The sequence below is a fragment of the Chrysochloris asiatica genome, unplaced genomic scaffold (assembly GCF_000296735.1).
Source record: "Chrysochloris asiatica unplaced genomic scaffold, ChrAsi1.0 scaffold00007, whole genome shotgun sequence".
Lineage (NCBI taxonomy): Eukaryota > Metazoa > Chordata > Mammalia > Afrosoricida > Chrysochloridae > Chrysochloris > Chrysochloris asiatica.
Genome location: NW_006408525.1, coordinates 1305797 through 1323226, shown reverse-complemented (window position 1 = coordinate 1323226; position 17430 = coordinate 1305797). Strand labels below are relative to the sequence as shown.

The following is a 17430-nucleotide window of genomic DNA, read 5'->3' as shown; positions in this document are numbered from 1 at the left end:
AGTCAGTTCCAACTCATAGTGACCCTGCATAGGGTTTCTGAGGCTGTAAATCTTTACAGGAGCAGAAAGCCTCATCTTTCTCTTGCGGAACAGCTGGTAGTTTTGAACTGCCGACCCTGGGATTACCAGCCTGATTCATAACCAGTATGCTACAGCCTCAGAAACCCTACGTAGAGTCACTGTGAGGTGGAATTGACTCCACAGCACACCACCACCAGTAAATAGGTAGGCACAAGTGAACTAAGCTTGTGTATGTCCACCCTCTAGGAATTTGCACCTAGTACAAGAGACTATGCTTGGATTCTCTGGTTACCCAACCCCTCCCAAGGTAGATTGGAACTCCTATGACATCCCAAAGGTCCTGGGAGAGTAAGATTGTATCCTCTCCAGAAAGTTCTTCCACTCTCAGCCACTAGCCACTGATAGACACCAACTTTACTCAGAGGCCTAGAGTGTATCCAGCACTTGGGGCTCCATGGTGCGGAAGACTCATTAGAATCCTGCAGTCTCGCAGGTACCTCCAAGGTCTTCAGGAACCTCTCCTCACAAACATCTTTGGGCTGCAGGAAGTAGGTGTACCAGGATTTACCAGGGCACAGAGAAGGCAAAGGATGGTGTGCTTATTTCAGGAGTGTCCAGAAACCTCTACACCCCCAAACCCTACATCGGATGGATGATGTCTGAGATGCCAACTCAGGGATGCTCGTTTTGACTTAGAGTTCTGGTCCAGGTAAAAATGTAGGGAACATGGGGCTTCCTTAAAAAGGTAGAACTAGAGATACCGTATGATCCAGCAATCCCAGTACAAGGTATATATTCGAAAGAAATAAAAGCCACGACAGAAATAGATATATGCACACTCATGTTCTTCACAACACTGTTCACAACAGAAAAAAACCTGAAGCACCTTAAGTGCTCATCAATGAATAAATGGATAAACAAACTGCGGTGTATACACACAAGTGACTACTACCCAACACGAAAGAATAATGATGAATCCATGAAACATCTCACCTGGAGGATATTACATCGCGTGAAATAAGTCAATTACAAAAGGACAAATACTGTAGGGAGACCACTATTATAAAAAGTTAAGGGAATGTTTATGCACAGAAAAAATCAACAACAACAACTTTTTGATGGTTTCCAGGGTAGGAGGGAGAAAGAAAATCACAACTAGATAGCAGACAGTATTAACTCGGGTGAAGGGAAAGGCAGTGTCCAATAAGCGGGCCTGCAGCCCAACATGGCCAAAGCAAAGGAAGGTATCGGGAGACATGCAAGAGTCAAAGCTAACAATGGTAAACGCTATTATATACACAATTCTGCCATAATGGAGTCTTGGTGTAGTGCTGTAGGATAAGCACTGGACCACAAGGTCCGTGATTCAAATGCAACAGTCTCTTCTCGAAAGCCCTATACAGGGTCGCTATGAGTTGGAACCAACTTGACGGCACTAACAACAATCTTCCACAACAAACAATAACGTATGAATGGATACACAGGTAGGTATAGATGCTGAACAGGCATGGGATGGTGTACGGGAGTACATCCAGCAGCATATGCATATTTGTATGAGCTGCAGTATATTTAGGAAGACAAAAGAGCATGCTGTTGTGGTGGTGGTTGTTAAATGCCATGGAGTCGATTCTGACTCATAGTGAGCCTGTATAGGGTTTCCGAGGAACAGCTGGTGAGTTTGAACCAGTGACTGTACAGTTCAAACCAACCTTGCAGTTCAGTGCATTAACCCGCAGCGCCACACCAGGACTCCACAGAAGAGCATATGGGGCAGATTGATGCAAACTTTGTAGCTATAACAAAACACCTTAAGGGACTGAGTCACGGGGTTTGCAGGCCTAGGACCATAGTCTAGGGGACACCTAGGTCAATTGGAAGGAGCTCTGGTAGCATCATGGTTACGAATCGGGCTGCGAACCTTAAGGTCAGCAGTTCAAAACTACCAGCTGTTCTGCGGGAGAAAGAGGAGGCTTTCTGCTCCCGTAAAGATTCACAGCCTCAGAAATCCTGTACAGGGTCACTATGAGTCGGAACCAACTCCACGGCACATAACAACAACAACAGGTCAATTGATATAACATAGTCCTACATGTTTTACATCCTTCTGTGATGAGAAGGTCCAGGAGTTTGAAGGCTTGTGAGTAGTTATCTAAGAGACAGCTATTGGTCTCATCCCATCTGGAGAAAAGAAGAGTGAAGAGAATCAAAGACTCAGGGAAATAATTAGTTCAAGGGACCTAATGGACCATACAAAGCCCAGCCTGAGTCCAGAACTAGATGGTGCCTAGCTACCACTACCAACCACTCTAATCTGAATCACAATAGGAAGTCATAGACAGAGTAGGAGACAAATGTAGAACAAAATTCAAACTGATAAAAAGACCATTTACTAGTTTGATAAAGCCTGGCAGAACCCCAAATTATGGCTCTTCAAATCTGGAACTGAACCCACAGACTAGTGCCTTTCAGCCCTACAATCGACTGATGTCTGAAATGAACAGCAACATCTAAGAGCAACATGCCGCTCAACTATGAGATCAAAGTGGCAGTATTTGCCCCAAAACAAAGTTCAGATGGCAGGAAGGGTCAGGAAAGATGAGCAAATAGAAAACGGGGAACCCAGGGAGGGAGTGGGAAGAATGCTATTACATTGAGAAACTTGCAACTCATGTCATGAAACAAAATGTATATAAACTGTTTAATGGGAAACGAATGTAAACTTTCCCCTACCTACAATCAAGTGTTCACAAAAGGAAAAACATGGGCAACATTTACTGTCATTGTGACCTTAGGCCAGTTACTAGTCCAGAAAGCATGTTTAGAAAGGGGAAAAAAGACAAAAACAGGTGGGCAGTGGATGTCCACACGGTGTAAGGAAGCGACAAGAGAAAATTCAGTGACTTGATGGCATTTTACAGCTCTCCAGAAGGGCAAGGTTAATGGAAATGATCAATTCAGTAGAGCGTCTGCTGCCATCAAGAATCCTTCCTTGGGTCCAAGTGAGCTGAGCTCATTTCCCTCTCCCCAGGTGGGGTTTGGTGTACATTATACTGGTCCTTGTTTGTTGTTGTTGAGTACCGTCGAGTCAGTTCTGACCCACAGCAACCCTGTGTAAGGTTTCTGAGGAGCAGTTGGTGAGTTTGAACTGCTGGCCTTGTGGTTCCAAGCGACACTGCAGTCCGGCACATTAGCCCACAGCACCACAGAATCACATCTGTTTATCAGGAGAGAATGAAATGTACTCAATGGATAGAGAAGCAAGGCCCCAAGCTTGGATGTGGGGATAGTGCTCCAGGTTTCCTAGAATCCGGCTGAGGAATTTTGCTGCCTTGAGTTAGGGCAGAGCAAATGAAATGGGAAGAAACATACAGCTCCAAACATACTCAGCAGCATATAGTATGAACCAGGGCAGTCCCGAAGCCAGGGTTTCCGAGACCCTGAGAAACAAAGTGCCTCGGGTTTTCCCAGATGTTTATGAAGAAAAACAAGTTCTCGTGATTATGCAATTGTAATTCTGGATTCCACAAAGGTCTCAAGTCATAAAAAGGACCCATCATCTTTCAATATTTGTAAAACAAGCAGATATCAGAAGAAGGAACACAGTTTCATGCGCATCATTGCTAAGGTGAAAAGTACAATGGTGGAATGTTCACTTGTGTGAATTCTGAGGGGTCTCTAAACACAAACTATCCTTGAGGTCCTTAGACTTTCTCCTTCCATCCATAGTTCTCAGGGGAAAGTATCCATCATGTATTTGATTTGACTCAATAACCACACATTTGAGGAAGGCCTTGGTACAGGTTTACTATCCACCTAGAGGTAGCTAGGTCAAATTGCAGGCATAGTGACTAAAGGGCATCATTGATTCTACAAAGCAGGAAAGGGGAGGAGACACTCTGATGCCTCCAAGACAAAGCAGATAATACAAACAAGTGAACCAGGCCCAGTGAGAGAGGAAAAGTCTTAGAAAAAAGAGGCAACTCCCATTTCATTCAAACTGATTGTCCCTATTGGGAATGCAGTTGTGAGTTAGCTAGCGTACCTTCTGATTGTTCAAGCCAGAAGTTCTGATTTTAATGTGAAAGCTCCTGATTCTCAGATGTTGAGTGCATTTTCTGAGAACACTAGGTGAGTGAACTGAAGCTTCCAGTCCTCTGCTGTACGGATGGTGAGCATCATCTTCCGGAATCGTGGTCTTAGACTGCCACTGCACAGTTACCTTTTGCAACTGCAGTAGGAACATCATCTGACAGGGGCTGCCCGCTTTTCCATGCACACACAGCTATACTCCAGAGGTAGAGAACACCTAACTCTACAGGAAAAACAGGGAGCCACTAGGGATGGCAGCAGGCTGGCCCTCGTGGTCAGCTACTGCCCGGCAGGCATTAAATAGCTGACTGTTCCTGCAGGAAGCCTTCCGGGACTGGGAGGCCTTTATCGGGCTCAGAGGCCAGGGCTGCTTCTCGGAGAACTTCCAAGTGCTCCTCAGCGGCTGACAGTGACTGATCGATCCAATCCAGGCCCCCAGTCAGGTGGCAGGCATTCCTGGTCACCAGCACCAGGTGACTGACAGACAGGAGCAGGGCCGTTGTCCTAGAAAAAACAACAATCAGGTTCCCTAGGAAGTGAGGAACTTCTCAGCAAAATCCAAATGGAGGGACTCTAGACTAGAGACCTCAGAGCTGGAGGACCCTCCGCAGGAGGCTGCTATGTCTATAATAGAAATGTAATTTGGATGGCTGAATTAGATAATGTTAAATAGCTCTCTGTACATCAGCACTTCTCCAGAGCCTTTGATGTGTGTAACAAAGCTCCAAGGGGAGAATAAGCTGTGTTTTCATGCACTTATTGAAGACTGTAAAACCCATTTTATGCAGCAGGCCCATTAGCATCTCCCAGAACACTGTTCCGTGGAACACAGTTTGGATCTAGTCGACTGGATGAGCATATCCCCAACCAAGGCCCACTTAATGACAGCAGCGTCATAGTCTCACCTTGAGTAGTTCTTACTGTGAATCAAGGGTTGTTGTTTTTTTATTGACTACGAATCAATAAGCCCCAGGGCTGGTTTACCCCACTCTAAAACCAAAACCTAATTGAGAACCAAATTGAGGATAAGTTTTGGTATTTAAAGATTTACTGCAGAGGGTCTTTTATTGAGTGTCCATGGGGCATTTGGAGACATACTGCAATTGACTAACTCCACACAGAACTGGGCAGCAGTAGCAGTGAGGCAGAGAGACAGCACAGCTGCAGGAGCATGTGCCAGGACCCCTGCCCATGGGTAACCCTTACATCCTGTACAGGAACACAATTTCATAAAGGTAACTATTAAGGGAGGGTCAGGGAGAAGGATGACTGGAGGTTTCCTGTACAAGGTGGACACAGCTTTGGCCACCGCATCCCTTCCATCTCAGGGCTCTGCCTGGTCCCCTTGCTCCCCTGGGTGGCACTCACAGCTGGGGCACTTCTGCTTCTGGGGTTCACAGAGCAGACTGGAAGCATTAGGGTCACAAAGAAGGTATGGCAGTGAGGACTTCGCACTGTCCAATGTTTCCTCCTAAGACTTCAAAATCGAAGACCGACCCTTCCTCATTAAGGTTTCAGGAAGAGGTCTGCTCTTTATCACCCATCAGTCTCTGCTCACTGGCTGCAAGGCACGACAGGGCTTCCACTACACTGAAGGGAATGGTAGCCCAAGCCTTAGGGGCAAAAGAGACTGAACTGCATTTCCTAGCATTTGGGCATAATCAGGGCAGTCTCAGCAACCCAGCAAAACAGCTCTCTCCTAAAAAGACTATTCAGCCATAAAATGAAGACCCTCCAGCATGAAAAGTGAACAGCCCCTCTCACCGTGCATCCAGGAGTTTCGGGTCCAGTGGAGGGTACATTGATTTCACCACATCATCCACTCTGAGGGAAGACAAAAGGTTTCAGGGTCTCACTTTCCTTACCTCCTTTCGTGGATGGATTGTGTCCCCCATCATCTGGGTTGGAAACCTCATCCCAATAACTGTGGCTGTAATCCCATTTGGGAACAGGGCTTTCTCTGTTAGGCGAATGAGACATAAGTGTGTAAGATGTGTTTTAAGCCTAATCATTTTTAAGCTGTTCAGCCCAGAAACAAGCCAGCACAAACGAGATGATACAGAAAGATGGAGATTGCCAAGGAACCAAAAACCAGAAGTGAAAAGAAACAAAGAATTTCCCCCAAGGAGACAGAGGAAACCTTCCCCTAGAGCCCGCGTCCTGGATTCAGACTTCTAGCCTTCTCAATGATGAGAAAATAAACGTCTGTTCACGACAGCCACCCACTGGTGGTATGTCTGTCACACTATGAGGAAACTATGATACCTGTCCTCCTTTCTTTCCACCTTTCTGTATTCTAACTCTTCCCTTTGATATTCAAGACCCAATGTAGTGGTTCTTGCCCTAGCCGCATCTGCATTCTCAGACAGAGGTGACAGAAAGACGTCAGGTTCTGTTCAGATCATGTTTTTATTGTGCTGTTGTTTTCATTCCTACGTTTTAAAAAGTATATGGAAAGATAGATGTTCCAGATATACTGCTAGATTAAAAAGCCAAATTGCCAAACAGTATAGAAGGCTGTCTCAATCCCCTTTGTATAAAAGTAAACAAGCAAACAAAAGCTATGTAACGAAAGGGAAAAGTCTGGAAGAAAACTCACCAGCTCAACAGTGCTTAACTCCTGAAGTTGGGAGTATTTTATTCTTCAAATAACTTATTTCTGCAGTGGTTTAATTTTTACAAGCACTGATTACTTTTATGTTCAAGAAAAGAAAAATATCTGAAGGTAGCTAAATAGAAGACTTAAAAGGGGGGCAAAAAAAAAAAAAGCCACAGGTGTAATCTGGTTCAAACGGATACATTGGAATTCTTTTAACACCTGGTTCCCGTGATAAACCTGTGTAGTTCTCAATCACATTCAAAAAGGAGCTATGACTATTCATTCTGATTCGCAGTTCAAGGTTTTGCTCCAAGTCCTGGACCACTTGATGGTGGGAAAGAAAAATAAAGATGTCTTATTTGATTTCTAAAAATATTTGATAAAAGATGCCCTCAACTGTTCCTCATTGTCCTGCTTGGCTGGTCCCTTTCTCTGTAGTGCCCTGGGGCTGAAGCCAGGGGCACTTCTCCTTGAAATGAATGTGCCATCAACATATTCATAAATGGAGCAGGAAAAACAGAGAGAGCAAAAATCTGCCGAGAAGGAGAAAGAGAGCAAGGGCAAAATGATAACTCGAGAGCCCTGACAGAATTACGGCAGGGAACATTCTGGAATTCAGTCAAGGTTCTGGTTGCACCAGGTCAGGTCCACCCTCTAGGGTGGCTGCTAACCCTGCTCACCCAGGTCTTCACTTCTCAGAAATCTCCATCTTGCCTTCCCCTACCCTTCCTCTCAATGTGCAGCCTGGCAACCTGGAATCACAGCCATCTGACTGGCTCCCTGGAGGGAATCCAAGAGACAAAAAGTACAATGAAGGCTCCAGCAGATACATGAATGTGCAACCTGTAAAAGTAGCAGGTGGCCAGAGCTTAGGCTGGGGGGACTAGACAGTGGGGGTCTTAAGGGCAGGGATGCTAGTCATGTAGCCACATGGGCTGGTCCCTCCCCTGGACTCTCTCTCTCCCACTTTCTCACATCCCTGGATTCCTCCTGGACACCGAATCTCTCTTGTTCCCTCAGAGGACTTTAGCATACTGCTGATTCACAGGAAGCTGGTCCTTTTTATTTGGTTAGTCTGGAGGCCAGGAAAGGACTGATTCCTCATGATTTGCCTGAGCACATGGCAACAAGGACCATGAAAGCGTCTGGAACTCACACAGGAGCCGCCATTCCTGCCAGGAATATGGAGGCACCACACCCAGAGGAAAGTCTAGGTGGCTGAAAAAGGAAACATCCTGGACAGCTCTGGGATCCTGCAATTCTAGCCACCAGGTGGCAGCACAGTCTTCTTATAGCCTTTCTCTCTTGGAGAGGCCTCTAGTTTTCTTCACAACATCTAGCCCAAATGCGGGGGTGTAGCTGTTGACTGAAATCTTGCTAGCCGCCTCCCACATAGGATTTTGCAAACTGCCTGGAATTTGGGAAGGCTGAATGTTGAACAGAGTCCTGGTGGCGATGTGGTTAAGCACATAGTTGCTAACTGAAAGGTCAGTAGTTCAAACCCACCAGCAGAAAGATGTGGCAGGCTGTATGGCTTCACTTCCCAGCTAGGCCAGGAGGCTGCTAGCGGGTCATAGATGAGTCAGTGGGTGACAGCTTAGCAAGGAGCAGACCCTCACACTAGTCTCCAGTACACACATGGGTCAGGGCCACTGGGAGGCAGGGCGCCCGCAGCAGTGGGGAGGGTCTGGCTGGCTACAGGGCAGAGCCTGGGAGGAAGGAGTGAGGTAGTCCCCACTGATATAGAGACGGCAGCGGAACAGACAGGAGGCATGCTGGAGATGTGTTGATGTGTCAGAGAGAGCCCATCTTAGTGTGAAAGACTCCATATCTAGGGGCTCTAGGAATGTTTGTGCCTGTGTATTGTCTCTTAAAATGGCCTGGTTCCATCAGCCACCACTGCGTCTAGGCCACCTCGCTCCCCCAGCAGGGAGTGGGCTCCTCAGGGTCCCAGACCACTCACCTGGGGCTGATCCGCTTGGCCACCACGATGATGTCACTGACGCTGGCTGAAGTCTTCATCTTGGCTCCTGAGCCCATTGTCATGGCAACCAGTTTTTCTGTTAGAGTGTGACAAATCTAATGCAGTGGAGAGGAGAGAGGTGACAAGGGGGCAACCACACTCCCTGAGGGCTCCTGCCACCCCACCACACATACCACCACACAACTAGCCTCCTGAGCTATTGACAGAATTGAAGGGAAAAGTGCACAGAGATTTGAGGAAACGGAATGGGAAGAGGCAAAGGTTGTGAACATGAGTGAAGACAGAGGGCCAGGAACCTCAACTTGGGGTCAGGTTTTGGCTCAGAGAAGTTGAAGCTGAAATCACCCAAGAAAAATCATGTGCTTCTACTTCTCCTGCTTGCTCAAGGGAGAAGCCCTACTGTCTCTCTCTTCCTTCACCTCGTGGTCCAGCCTCTAAGGGCAAATATCTCCACTTTTGCGCCTTCAGAAACACAGCCGGACAAAGGGGCAATTGTTCCCTCGAAGCACATTCTCCAAAACTGGCATTTATTTTGCCAATTTTCTAGGTTAATACAGTAGCATGGTATTGTCAGGAGGATGGTGAGAGGACTTTCAAAAAAGCAGGAAAAAGACACATGGCCTTTCTCATCACCAACGAACAGAGAGGGTCACCTCCAAACCTGTCACCCCATGAATATGCTTCTGTCCCTGGCACAGTTTCATTACCTGCCTTATACCTACAGCTGGAAAGAGAAGGTATAATGAAACCCAAAACCCCACCAGGAGTGAGTCTCCACCCTAGGGACTCAAGGGCAGATGGCCAAGCAAAAGGGTCCTCAGATCTCAAGAAGAGAATTAAGTTCTTTCCTCTGATCTGAGGTTCCCAGTATGAACCATTGTCTCCAATCCAAGAAGACTCTTTCTAGATATTTAAATAGTACCAGTCACGTTCCCCCTTTGATAGTCTGGGCGTCTCTGTGGGGCATAAATAGTTAAGTACTCAACAACCCAAAGGTTGGCAGTTCAAACCTACCCGTAGGCACTTCAGAAGATAGATCTTGCAATCGGCTTTAAAATCATCACAGTCTTTAAAAACCCTATGCAGTAGTTCATTGCACGTGGGATCACCAGGAATAAGAACCAATTTGACAGCAACTAACAACATGATAGGAAGGGGCAGAGGGCAAACTCTGGTTCCAGGCCACGTTCGGGTTTGGAGACTGGAAATGTTTATAGGGCATTATTGTGATAGTCGTCATAACTATCTATAACCACCGGCCCCCAAAACAAAAACCAGACCCGCTGCTAGTGAGTCAATTCCAGCTCACAGGAACCATATATGTTATAGGACACAGAACTGCCCCACAGGTTTTCCAAGGCTACAAATTTTATGGAAGTATAGTTCCATATCTTCCACGGTAGAACAACTGGTGGGTTTGAACAGCAATCTTTCAGCTAGTGCCTGAGTGCTTAACCACTGTATCACCAGGTCTCCTTCTCAATCTCTCTGGCCATGTCTATCCAAAGAATAAGTCTGGGCTCAGGGAAAGCCGATTCCTCCTTAGTGTTTCTTTGTCTCCAAAGAGAGGCAGCCAAGGAAAAGGTGGGATGAAGGACACTGACGAAAAGATCAAAGTTATCCTTTTTTAAATCTTGAATAATTACTAGACAAAGATTTCAATGTGTGGTTTCCTAGGTTACTTAAGTGAGAAAGCTGACAATATTTGCAACCGGCCAAATACTTCAGTATTTTCATTGTTCCATTAGGTAAATGTCCCAGTTGAAAAATAAATGCCAAAATGATAAAAATGACTCAAAGTGCAAATTGAATACAATTTTTCAAAGAGTTCAACCATTGAAAAAAAAAAAAAGAATCTGCCTTCAAGTTAAAGTCCTCGGGGTTTGGATTTTTTTTACACTTTGTCTACGGGTACAGACAGAGTATGAGGGAAGGAATTCTAATAATTGGGGAAGTCTAAATACAGAACTTGTGGCAAAGGCCTGAGCTCTCTATTAATGAAATCAAGTGTTCAGGGAGAAATTGAGCAAACCCCGTTTTCCTTTTAGCAGCTAAATAGTCTTGGGCACACACAACTTTCTCTTTAGTGGTGACAATGGGCTAGTGACTATCTAGGCTGGTAGGACCAGTTGAAATAAACCCTTTGCAAGGGCCTTGAGAATCACATAGGGTAACACTTCATCCAGGTAGAAGTGGAAGCAGACAGGAGAACCTCCACGCATCAGGCATGTTAAGAAAGGCCCCTTGGCAGGTTTGCACAGGCTAAGTGGGACACAGGTAAATAATGACGTATGCACAACCTTGGAACAACAGGGCTCTGGGATACAGGGATTGAGGCATGGTTTGAATGGGTAAAAGGGGGAGATAATATTAAGATGCTTGGCTGTCTTTTGAATCTTGGCTTCCCTTGCATACCATTATAAAATAGACACTTGAGGGGGAGAGAAAGGAACAGCCAGAAATATCACCATAGAAAGCTTGTAAGTCCGTCTTCTGCCTATAACTAATTGGAATACCTAAAGTTGGGCTACACCGTGCCCAGTGAAGGAGGCTTTCTGTGGAGCCTCGGCATTGCATAAGATCATAGGCGGAATCCTGAACCCCAGCCAGAATGTTCTGAGGTGGGAAATTTCCACTTGAAAGGACAATCAGACCAGCTTGGAGTGGCTAGGAGAACAGACGAAACTTCTTGAAAGAAAGAACAACAGGAAAAATTAAAAAAAAACAATAACAGCAGTCTGACTGATTACTACAAGAACAAGCAAGTATCTTGCCCAGGAGACATTAAGGCAAGTGGCCGGGTCCCTTCAGGGCAAACCCTCTTCCAAGACTAATACTCAGTGGGAATACACAAGCAGACATGTGGTCTGACTGGTGACCATGTTGGTCACCGATAAGAGAAAATGAGGGAAAAACAGCAATGAAGCTGCAAGTTAAGTCCTACCACGTTCAATAGACTCCTGTGAACCCAGATGGAGACCTGGTTGGCCAGCAGTATGGCAAGACCTGGGGACCCCTGGGCCCAGAGTCAGTGACATAGTCACAGAGGACTAGAGTGGAGAGTGAGCATCCAGCTGATAAGAAGAGAGGGCATATGCACAAGGACACCCACACTTGCAAATAATACCAGCTGGACCTGGCTTCAATGGCTAGATGATCAGAACTCAACTAGAAGAAGAAAGAAGAGGGGAAAAAAGAGTAATCTGATACAATGTGATGAACCTGACCTATTCCTATGGATGCAATAGCTCAAAAGAGAGACCAAATCTTTACAGAGAGGATCATTCCTACCCCCTCGGTACACCGGGTAGACAGGGATGGGCAACTTGGATGTTGGCTACCCAAATGGGGGTCTGCAAAGGCAAGAAGTGACTGGCTTACAAGCTTTCAAGAGGGAGCCTAGATCCAGAGGGTGCAGAGGAAGGTAGAATCTCCACTGAGTAGTAGACAATCTGTCTGGGCAGGGCTGATGAAAGGAGATGGGAATAGGTCTCTTGTGCTACAACAGTGAATAATTGTTATCAGGACTGACTGTGAGGGTTGGAAATGTAAAGGTAGACGTTCTATAGCAAAAGGAGGGGAGTGATTAACTGCAGTCTAGGAGTGGAGGTCCCTGGAACCATCAAGGGAGAAAAGCAGAGTGTGGGACCTTACCTAGAGAAACAGTGATGCCAGAGATGGAGGCAGAAACAATGACGTGGAGCGATGGAGCAGCTGGGGACTCTAGACCCAGAGAGGGAGAGGGGCTGTGTGCTGACAACCGAGAGGCAGGCTTATAGTGTATACCCTTTGGTTGGTTGATGATGCATGGAGGGGATTGTAATCATGGCAATGAAACGATACACGATAGGATGAGTGTAAATATAATGTTCTCCCATGTAAACTATCACATAATTCACAATAAAACATTTGGGGAAAAAAAAGAAAGTCCTCTTGGGAGACATAGAGGCTGAGTTTGGCACCCTTGCTCGGGTCCCCTTTGGCTCTAAGATTCTATGCATGGAGTCTTTAGTGCCCCCCACCCCTTTTTCTCACCATGAAATCAGTGAGGATTACCTTCAAGATGGCAATGCAGTGGGACATGAGACCCCTGAGGAGACAAGAAGAATTTGTTAGCAGTTACCTAAGGAGCCCATCTCCTTCTCCCCCACCACCTCTGCTTCTCATCTGGCTCCACCAATGGGCACAGGTGGTCAGTACTCGAGTGCAGTGATGTCTCAGTGCTAAAACGAGCATGCTTGTGAGCTAAATGAGGAGGCACCTTCCTGCTTCTCCCCTCCCTGCCTCACTACACCCAACTCTTCTAGCCATGCTTTTCATAACTCTGAGTTTCTGACAGACTGGTCTCTCGGTCTGGTGTGTCCATCCCCTTATGGTCAACCTGGTGAATTACTTCTCATCTTTGAAGACCCCAAGTCTAACAGCACCTACATTGTGATATCCTTCATGAAACCCACCTCCACTTTTTTACCCTAGGCGAATCTAGACACTGCCTCCTCCACATACCTACAGAGATAATGTATTGTTTCTACATCTTCTAGATTCAGATTTATTTAGATTTTTTAGATTCAATTATCTCCCTCCCATTTTTAGAACCACAGGGCCTGGCCCAGTGCCCTGCACACAATGGTCCACAAATATTTGCCCAGTGAATGAATGACTAAATGACTAAGGAAAGGAAGTGGCATGTCCTGCTCAAACTATGAAGGTTCCTTTTGGGTTCAAAGATCCCAGAAGGATACTGATGACAAATGGGGTCCATTGCTAGAATCACAGTATGAAATTCACTGACACCCCAAGGATAATCTAAGCACATCAGAAGGGTTTGGTAACAATCTTTGTCACACATGTATGGGCTTTCCATGTTCAGGTTTACAAAATGGGGACAAGGACAAACACTATCATACCATATTCTGACATCCCCCATGTGAAGGATAAACGTAAAAGCAGTGAGTGACCCAGGGCTCCTGGGTGTCAGCTGAGGGACCTGGCAAAGGAAGCCAGAGAAGAGTACACAGAAGCCCCCATGTGCTCCCCCCATGGGCTAAATGATCTAAAGGAAAGCAAAGTCCCCGTGGCCTTACGAGGCATCTTCAATCCAATCTTCATTCTCCAGAATGGCCTCAATGTGAGGGTTGGTGATGACGACATCATCCAGTTCTAACTCAGAGGGCTCAGACTGGGTCTCCATGGCGCCAATGAGGTCCACAATGGGTCTGCAAACAAAAGACCCAGTTAAGTGGTCTTATAGGGGGTAACTACTGCTGATCCCCTCCTCACTCAGGTTTACATATGCCCAAAAGGATGAAAAAAATAAGTAAGAGTGGGGGCCACTTTTTCTAATCTAGCCACAACCCTAGTTGCAAATAGGGCCATGACTAGACAGTGAGTCATGCAGGCAGCTCTGGGGTGCCAATTGTTTTTTAAAAGAACACAGAAGGAAATAAAGCCCTGAGAGAAAAGCTAGAGCTACAACCAAATACTTACAGATCTGTAATAGACAGAGCTGCTCTCTTAGGACAAAGTAAAATCCCTTTGTAACTTATTTTACCTTCAAACTACCTTTTAAACAATGGTTGAAGTTCATATTACCCAAACCTACCTACATCCTCAACCTGATCTGCTGAACCACTCTTGAGAACCACCCTGGTCCACCCAACCCTTCCTCCCCAACGTCTAGTTTCACTTGTGAGGTGGAATAAATAAAAACAACCCCTACTTTCACAACAGAGTTCTCAAAAAACAAGACACAATACCATTCTTTTCAAAAGCAGAGCTTTCCTGGATCACACCCACAAAACCACTGCCGTCAAGTTGATTCAGACTCGTGACCCTATAGGACAGCTTAATGCCCCATAATGTTGCCAAGGCTACGACTATTTATGGAAGCAGACTGCCACATCGTTCTGTGGTGGGTTTGCACCACTAACCTTTCAGTGTGCAGTTAAACATTTTAACCACTGCACCACCAGAGCTCCTCATAGAAGGAACTCACAAATTATTAATTACTTAACAGAGATGCTAGTAGGATAAAGGTAGCGGGGTAAGAGAAGTTCAGCATTCCATGATCTCTCAATGAAAACATACCAAACTGACAAGGAATGTGCCTATAAAATATATTCCACAATGAAGCATGAAGATATCTGGTGTGCAGACAGAGATAGAGTCTTATGCTGGGATTTCACTGGTTTTACTACTGCCTGGATGTGTGGTGCTGGAATTCAGGTATCTGATCTGTGCCGTGGTTTGGCTGAATAGGGCTTTGGCTGGTCCAACTGCTAAGTGAGCTTAGCTCAGTCTTGGCTGAGTGACCACGTCCTTACTCCAGGTGAACATGTTGAGTCACTTTCTCATTGGCTCAGGTGACAGAGGTAGCTCAGGATGTTAGGACATTTAAGGAATATTGTTAAACTCTAAGTTCAGTATCAGGAAGGGCAGCCGGCAAATGCCATTTTAGAGACAAAAAAGCTGGGCTGGAGCTGCCCTGGTAGCAGAGTGAGTTGCACGTTGGGTTGCAAACTGCAAGATCAGCAGTTTAAATCCACCCGCTGCTTCATGAGATAAAGACGAGACTTTCTGCTCCCACAAGAACGTACAGCCTCTGAAACCCTATACAGGGCCGCTATGAGTCGGAATGGACTTGATGGCATGCAGCAGCAGGAAACTGGGTGCTCTCGGTTTCTTTGTTAGAGCCCATCTCTCGTCCTTCCCCTCCCTGGGACCACTCACTTGGAGTCATAGCGTTGCAGCAGATCTCGGGGCCGGCAATAGCGCTGCCTGCAAACCACCACCAAGGCTGCAAACGAGGCCAGGAAGATGGTGGCCAGCACACCTATGGCAACAATCACCACAGTCTCCATGTTTCTGGGCAGCTCCCGGTACCCTGTCACATTCTCCGTGGGGACTCAGTCTTGAGCGTACTGCAGGCCTGGTGAAGAGACCACAGAACACAGAAACACTGGCTAATCTGACCTGGTGGGAAGCCAGGTTCCCTCAGGCCATCTATAAAGACCTGAGGGCCTAAACAGAATCCAGCAGTATTTTACAAGTCACGCCCCAAATTTGCCTTTTCCTTTATTCAAAGGTTTGCCCGCTCCCCCCTCCGGCCCCCCCTCCCGTTGGACTAGGATGGCTTTTCAAACCCAAGGACAAAAGATAACTAACACTCTTGCTTTCACATCTAAAGCAATGCACAAGAAAGCAAGCCTTCTGAAAAAGAGCCAGATTGACTTCTTGTCAGGCACTTTGTATTATGCTAACTCTTCTATGTTAGCAGTAATCCTTGTTGATGTTGTTTAGTGGCGTTGAGTTGGTTCCAACTCATAGTGACCCAGAAGAGGGTTTCTGAGGAGTGGCTGGTGACTTTGAACTGCCACCTTTCAGTTCAAACAGACCTTGTGGTCCAGTGCTTATCCTGTAGCACCACACCAGGACTCCTGGGAGGAAAGCATTCAAATCTCCACCTTATAGTTAAGGAAACTGAGGTTCGGAAACAGTAAGTAATTTGTCCAAGTTTATGTAGTCAGGAGGCGCTTTAGCTAGATTTGAACCCTAAAGCCCATTCATTTAAACATAGAAGGACATCTACTTACATCTTTCTTTTTTTCTAAAGAAGATTCTAAAACCTCTAGAAAGGGTTTGGTCATTTTCAGTGTTGGAAACTTACAACTGGTATCAAAGTGTTCCTTATCTCTTGCCTATTTTAAACTCATAGAGGAGCAAGTGTATTTCTGAGGAGTAGATATACACACTGTTGTTTCATAGCCGACCTCCTACTTCAGTACTTTCTAGAAAGTTTCCTTTCCATTCTGAGCCTTAACTTCACCACTTGAAAAAGGGTGGTTTGACCTAGGTGTTTCTGGGTTTCCATGAGTTACTCTAACTCCACTTAATTCTATTCTCGGTGTCTTGGAAGGTCTAAATGCTCATAGTCATCATTCTGTAAGTATTTATTCATCATACTTATGCATCAAACAGTGGTCTTGTTTCTGAAGATTGGAGATAAATAAGACAAAGGTCTAACCTTTAAGAAGCTGGTGGCAGAAGTAGATAGATAGGTCATTTCAACTCCATGTGATCTACGTAACAACAGAGGCCTGTACTACGTAGGAAAATACACAGAAAAGAGAGCAACTTGTTTGCATGGCACTTTGGGGGAAAAGCAGATGATGCTTCAGCTGGGTTTTGAAGGATGAGCAGGAGTTTGCCAATTGGACAAGACTGGCTCAAAAAGTCTCCAAGAGACTGGGGTATATGTCCCACAAGGGTAAGACGACTGGAATTTATCTCTTTCATTGCTGTATCTCCTATCCTGTGTGTGTGTCTTTCTCTTTTTCTCTCTTTCAGTGTGTGTGTGTAGTCAGGAGGTTTAGAAATTCTTCAGGTCTATGTGTTCTGCATGCTCCCTGCTCCCCCTGCCCATTTCCTTGACTCCATTATTCCTATCTCCCCTTCCTGCCCTTTGTTTCCCCCTTTTCTTATTTCTGCCTTCCTCTGTTTCTGTCTCTCTTCTGGGCTTTCTCCATTTTCCTCTTTTGCCCTCCCTTCAGTCTTCCCGCTTCACTCAGTTTCTCCTCCCTCTCCTCCCTCCTTCCACTCCCAGTCCCAGCAGGCCCCTGGTATTGGAGACCACCCATTTTGTTTCCTCCCTGTGTGCAGTATGTGCATTCGAGCATGTGTGTGTGAACTCTGAGTTCTTATGGTCATGCTGGGATTCTGTCAGTTTGTAGGTGCGCCT

General features: G+C 45.9%; 1 protein-coding gene across 1 annotated transcript; it reads right to left on the bottom strand.

The window, feature by feature from the left end:
- Nucleotides 1–4406: 4406 nt before the first annotated feature.
- Nucleotides 4407–15584, bottom strand: TMEM98 (transmembrane protein 98). The gene is made up of 6 exons (XM_006832313.1): nt 15423–15584; nt 13778–13909; nt 12750–12783; nt 8673–8788; nt 5875–5934; nt 4407–4614 (listed from the first exon to the last, which is right to left on the bottom strand). The coding sequence occupies exons 1-6, from the start codon at nt 15551–15553 to the stop codon at nt 4407–4409; spliced, it is 681 nt and encodes a 226-aa protein (XP_006832376.1). The 5' UTR covers nt 15554–15584.
- Nucleotides 15585–17430: the final 1846 nt, after the last annotated feature.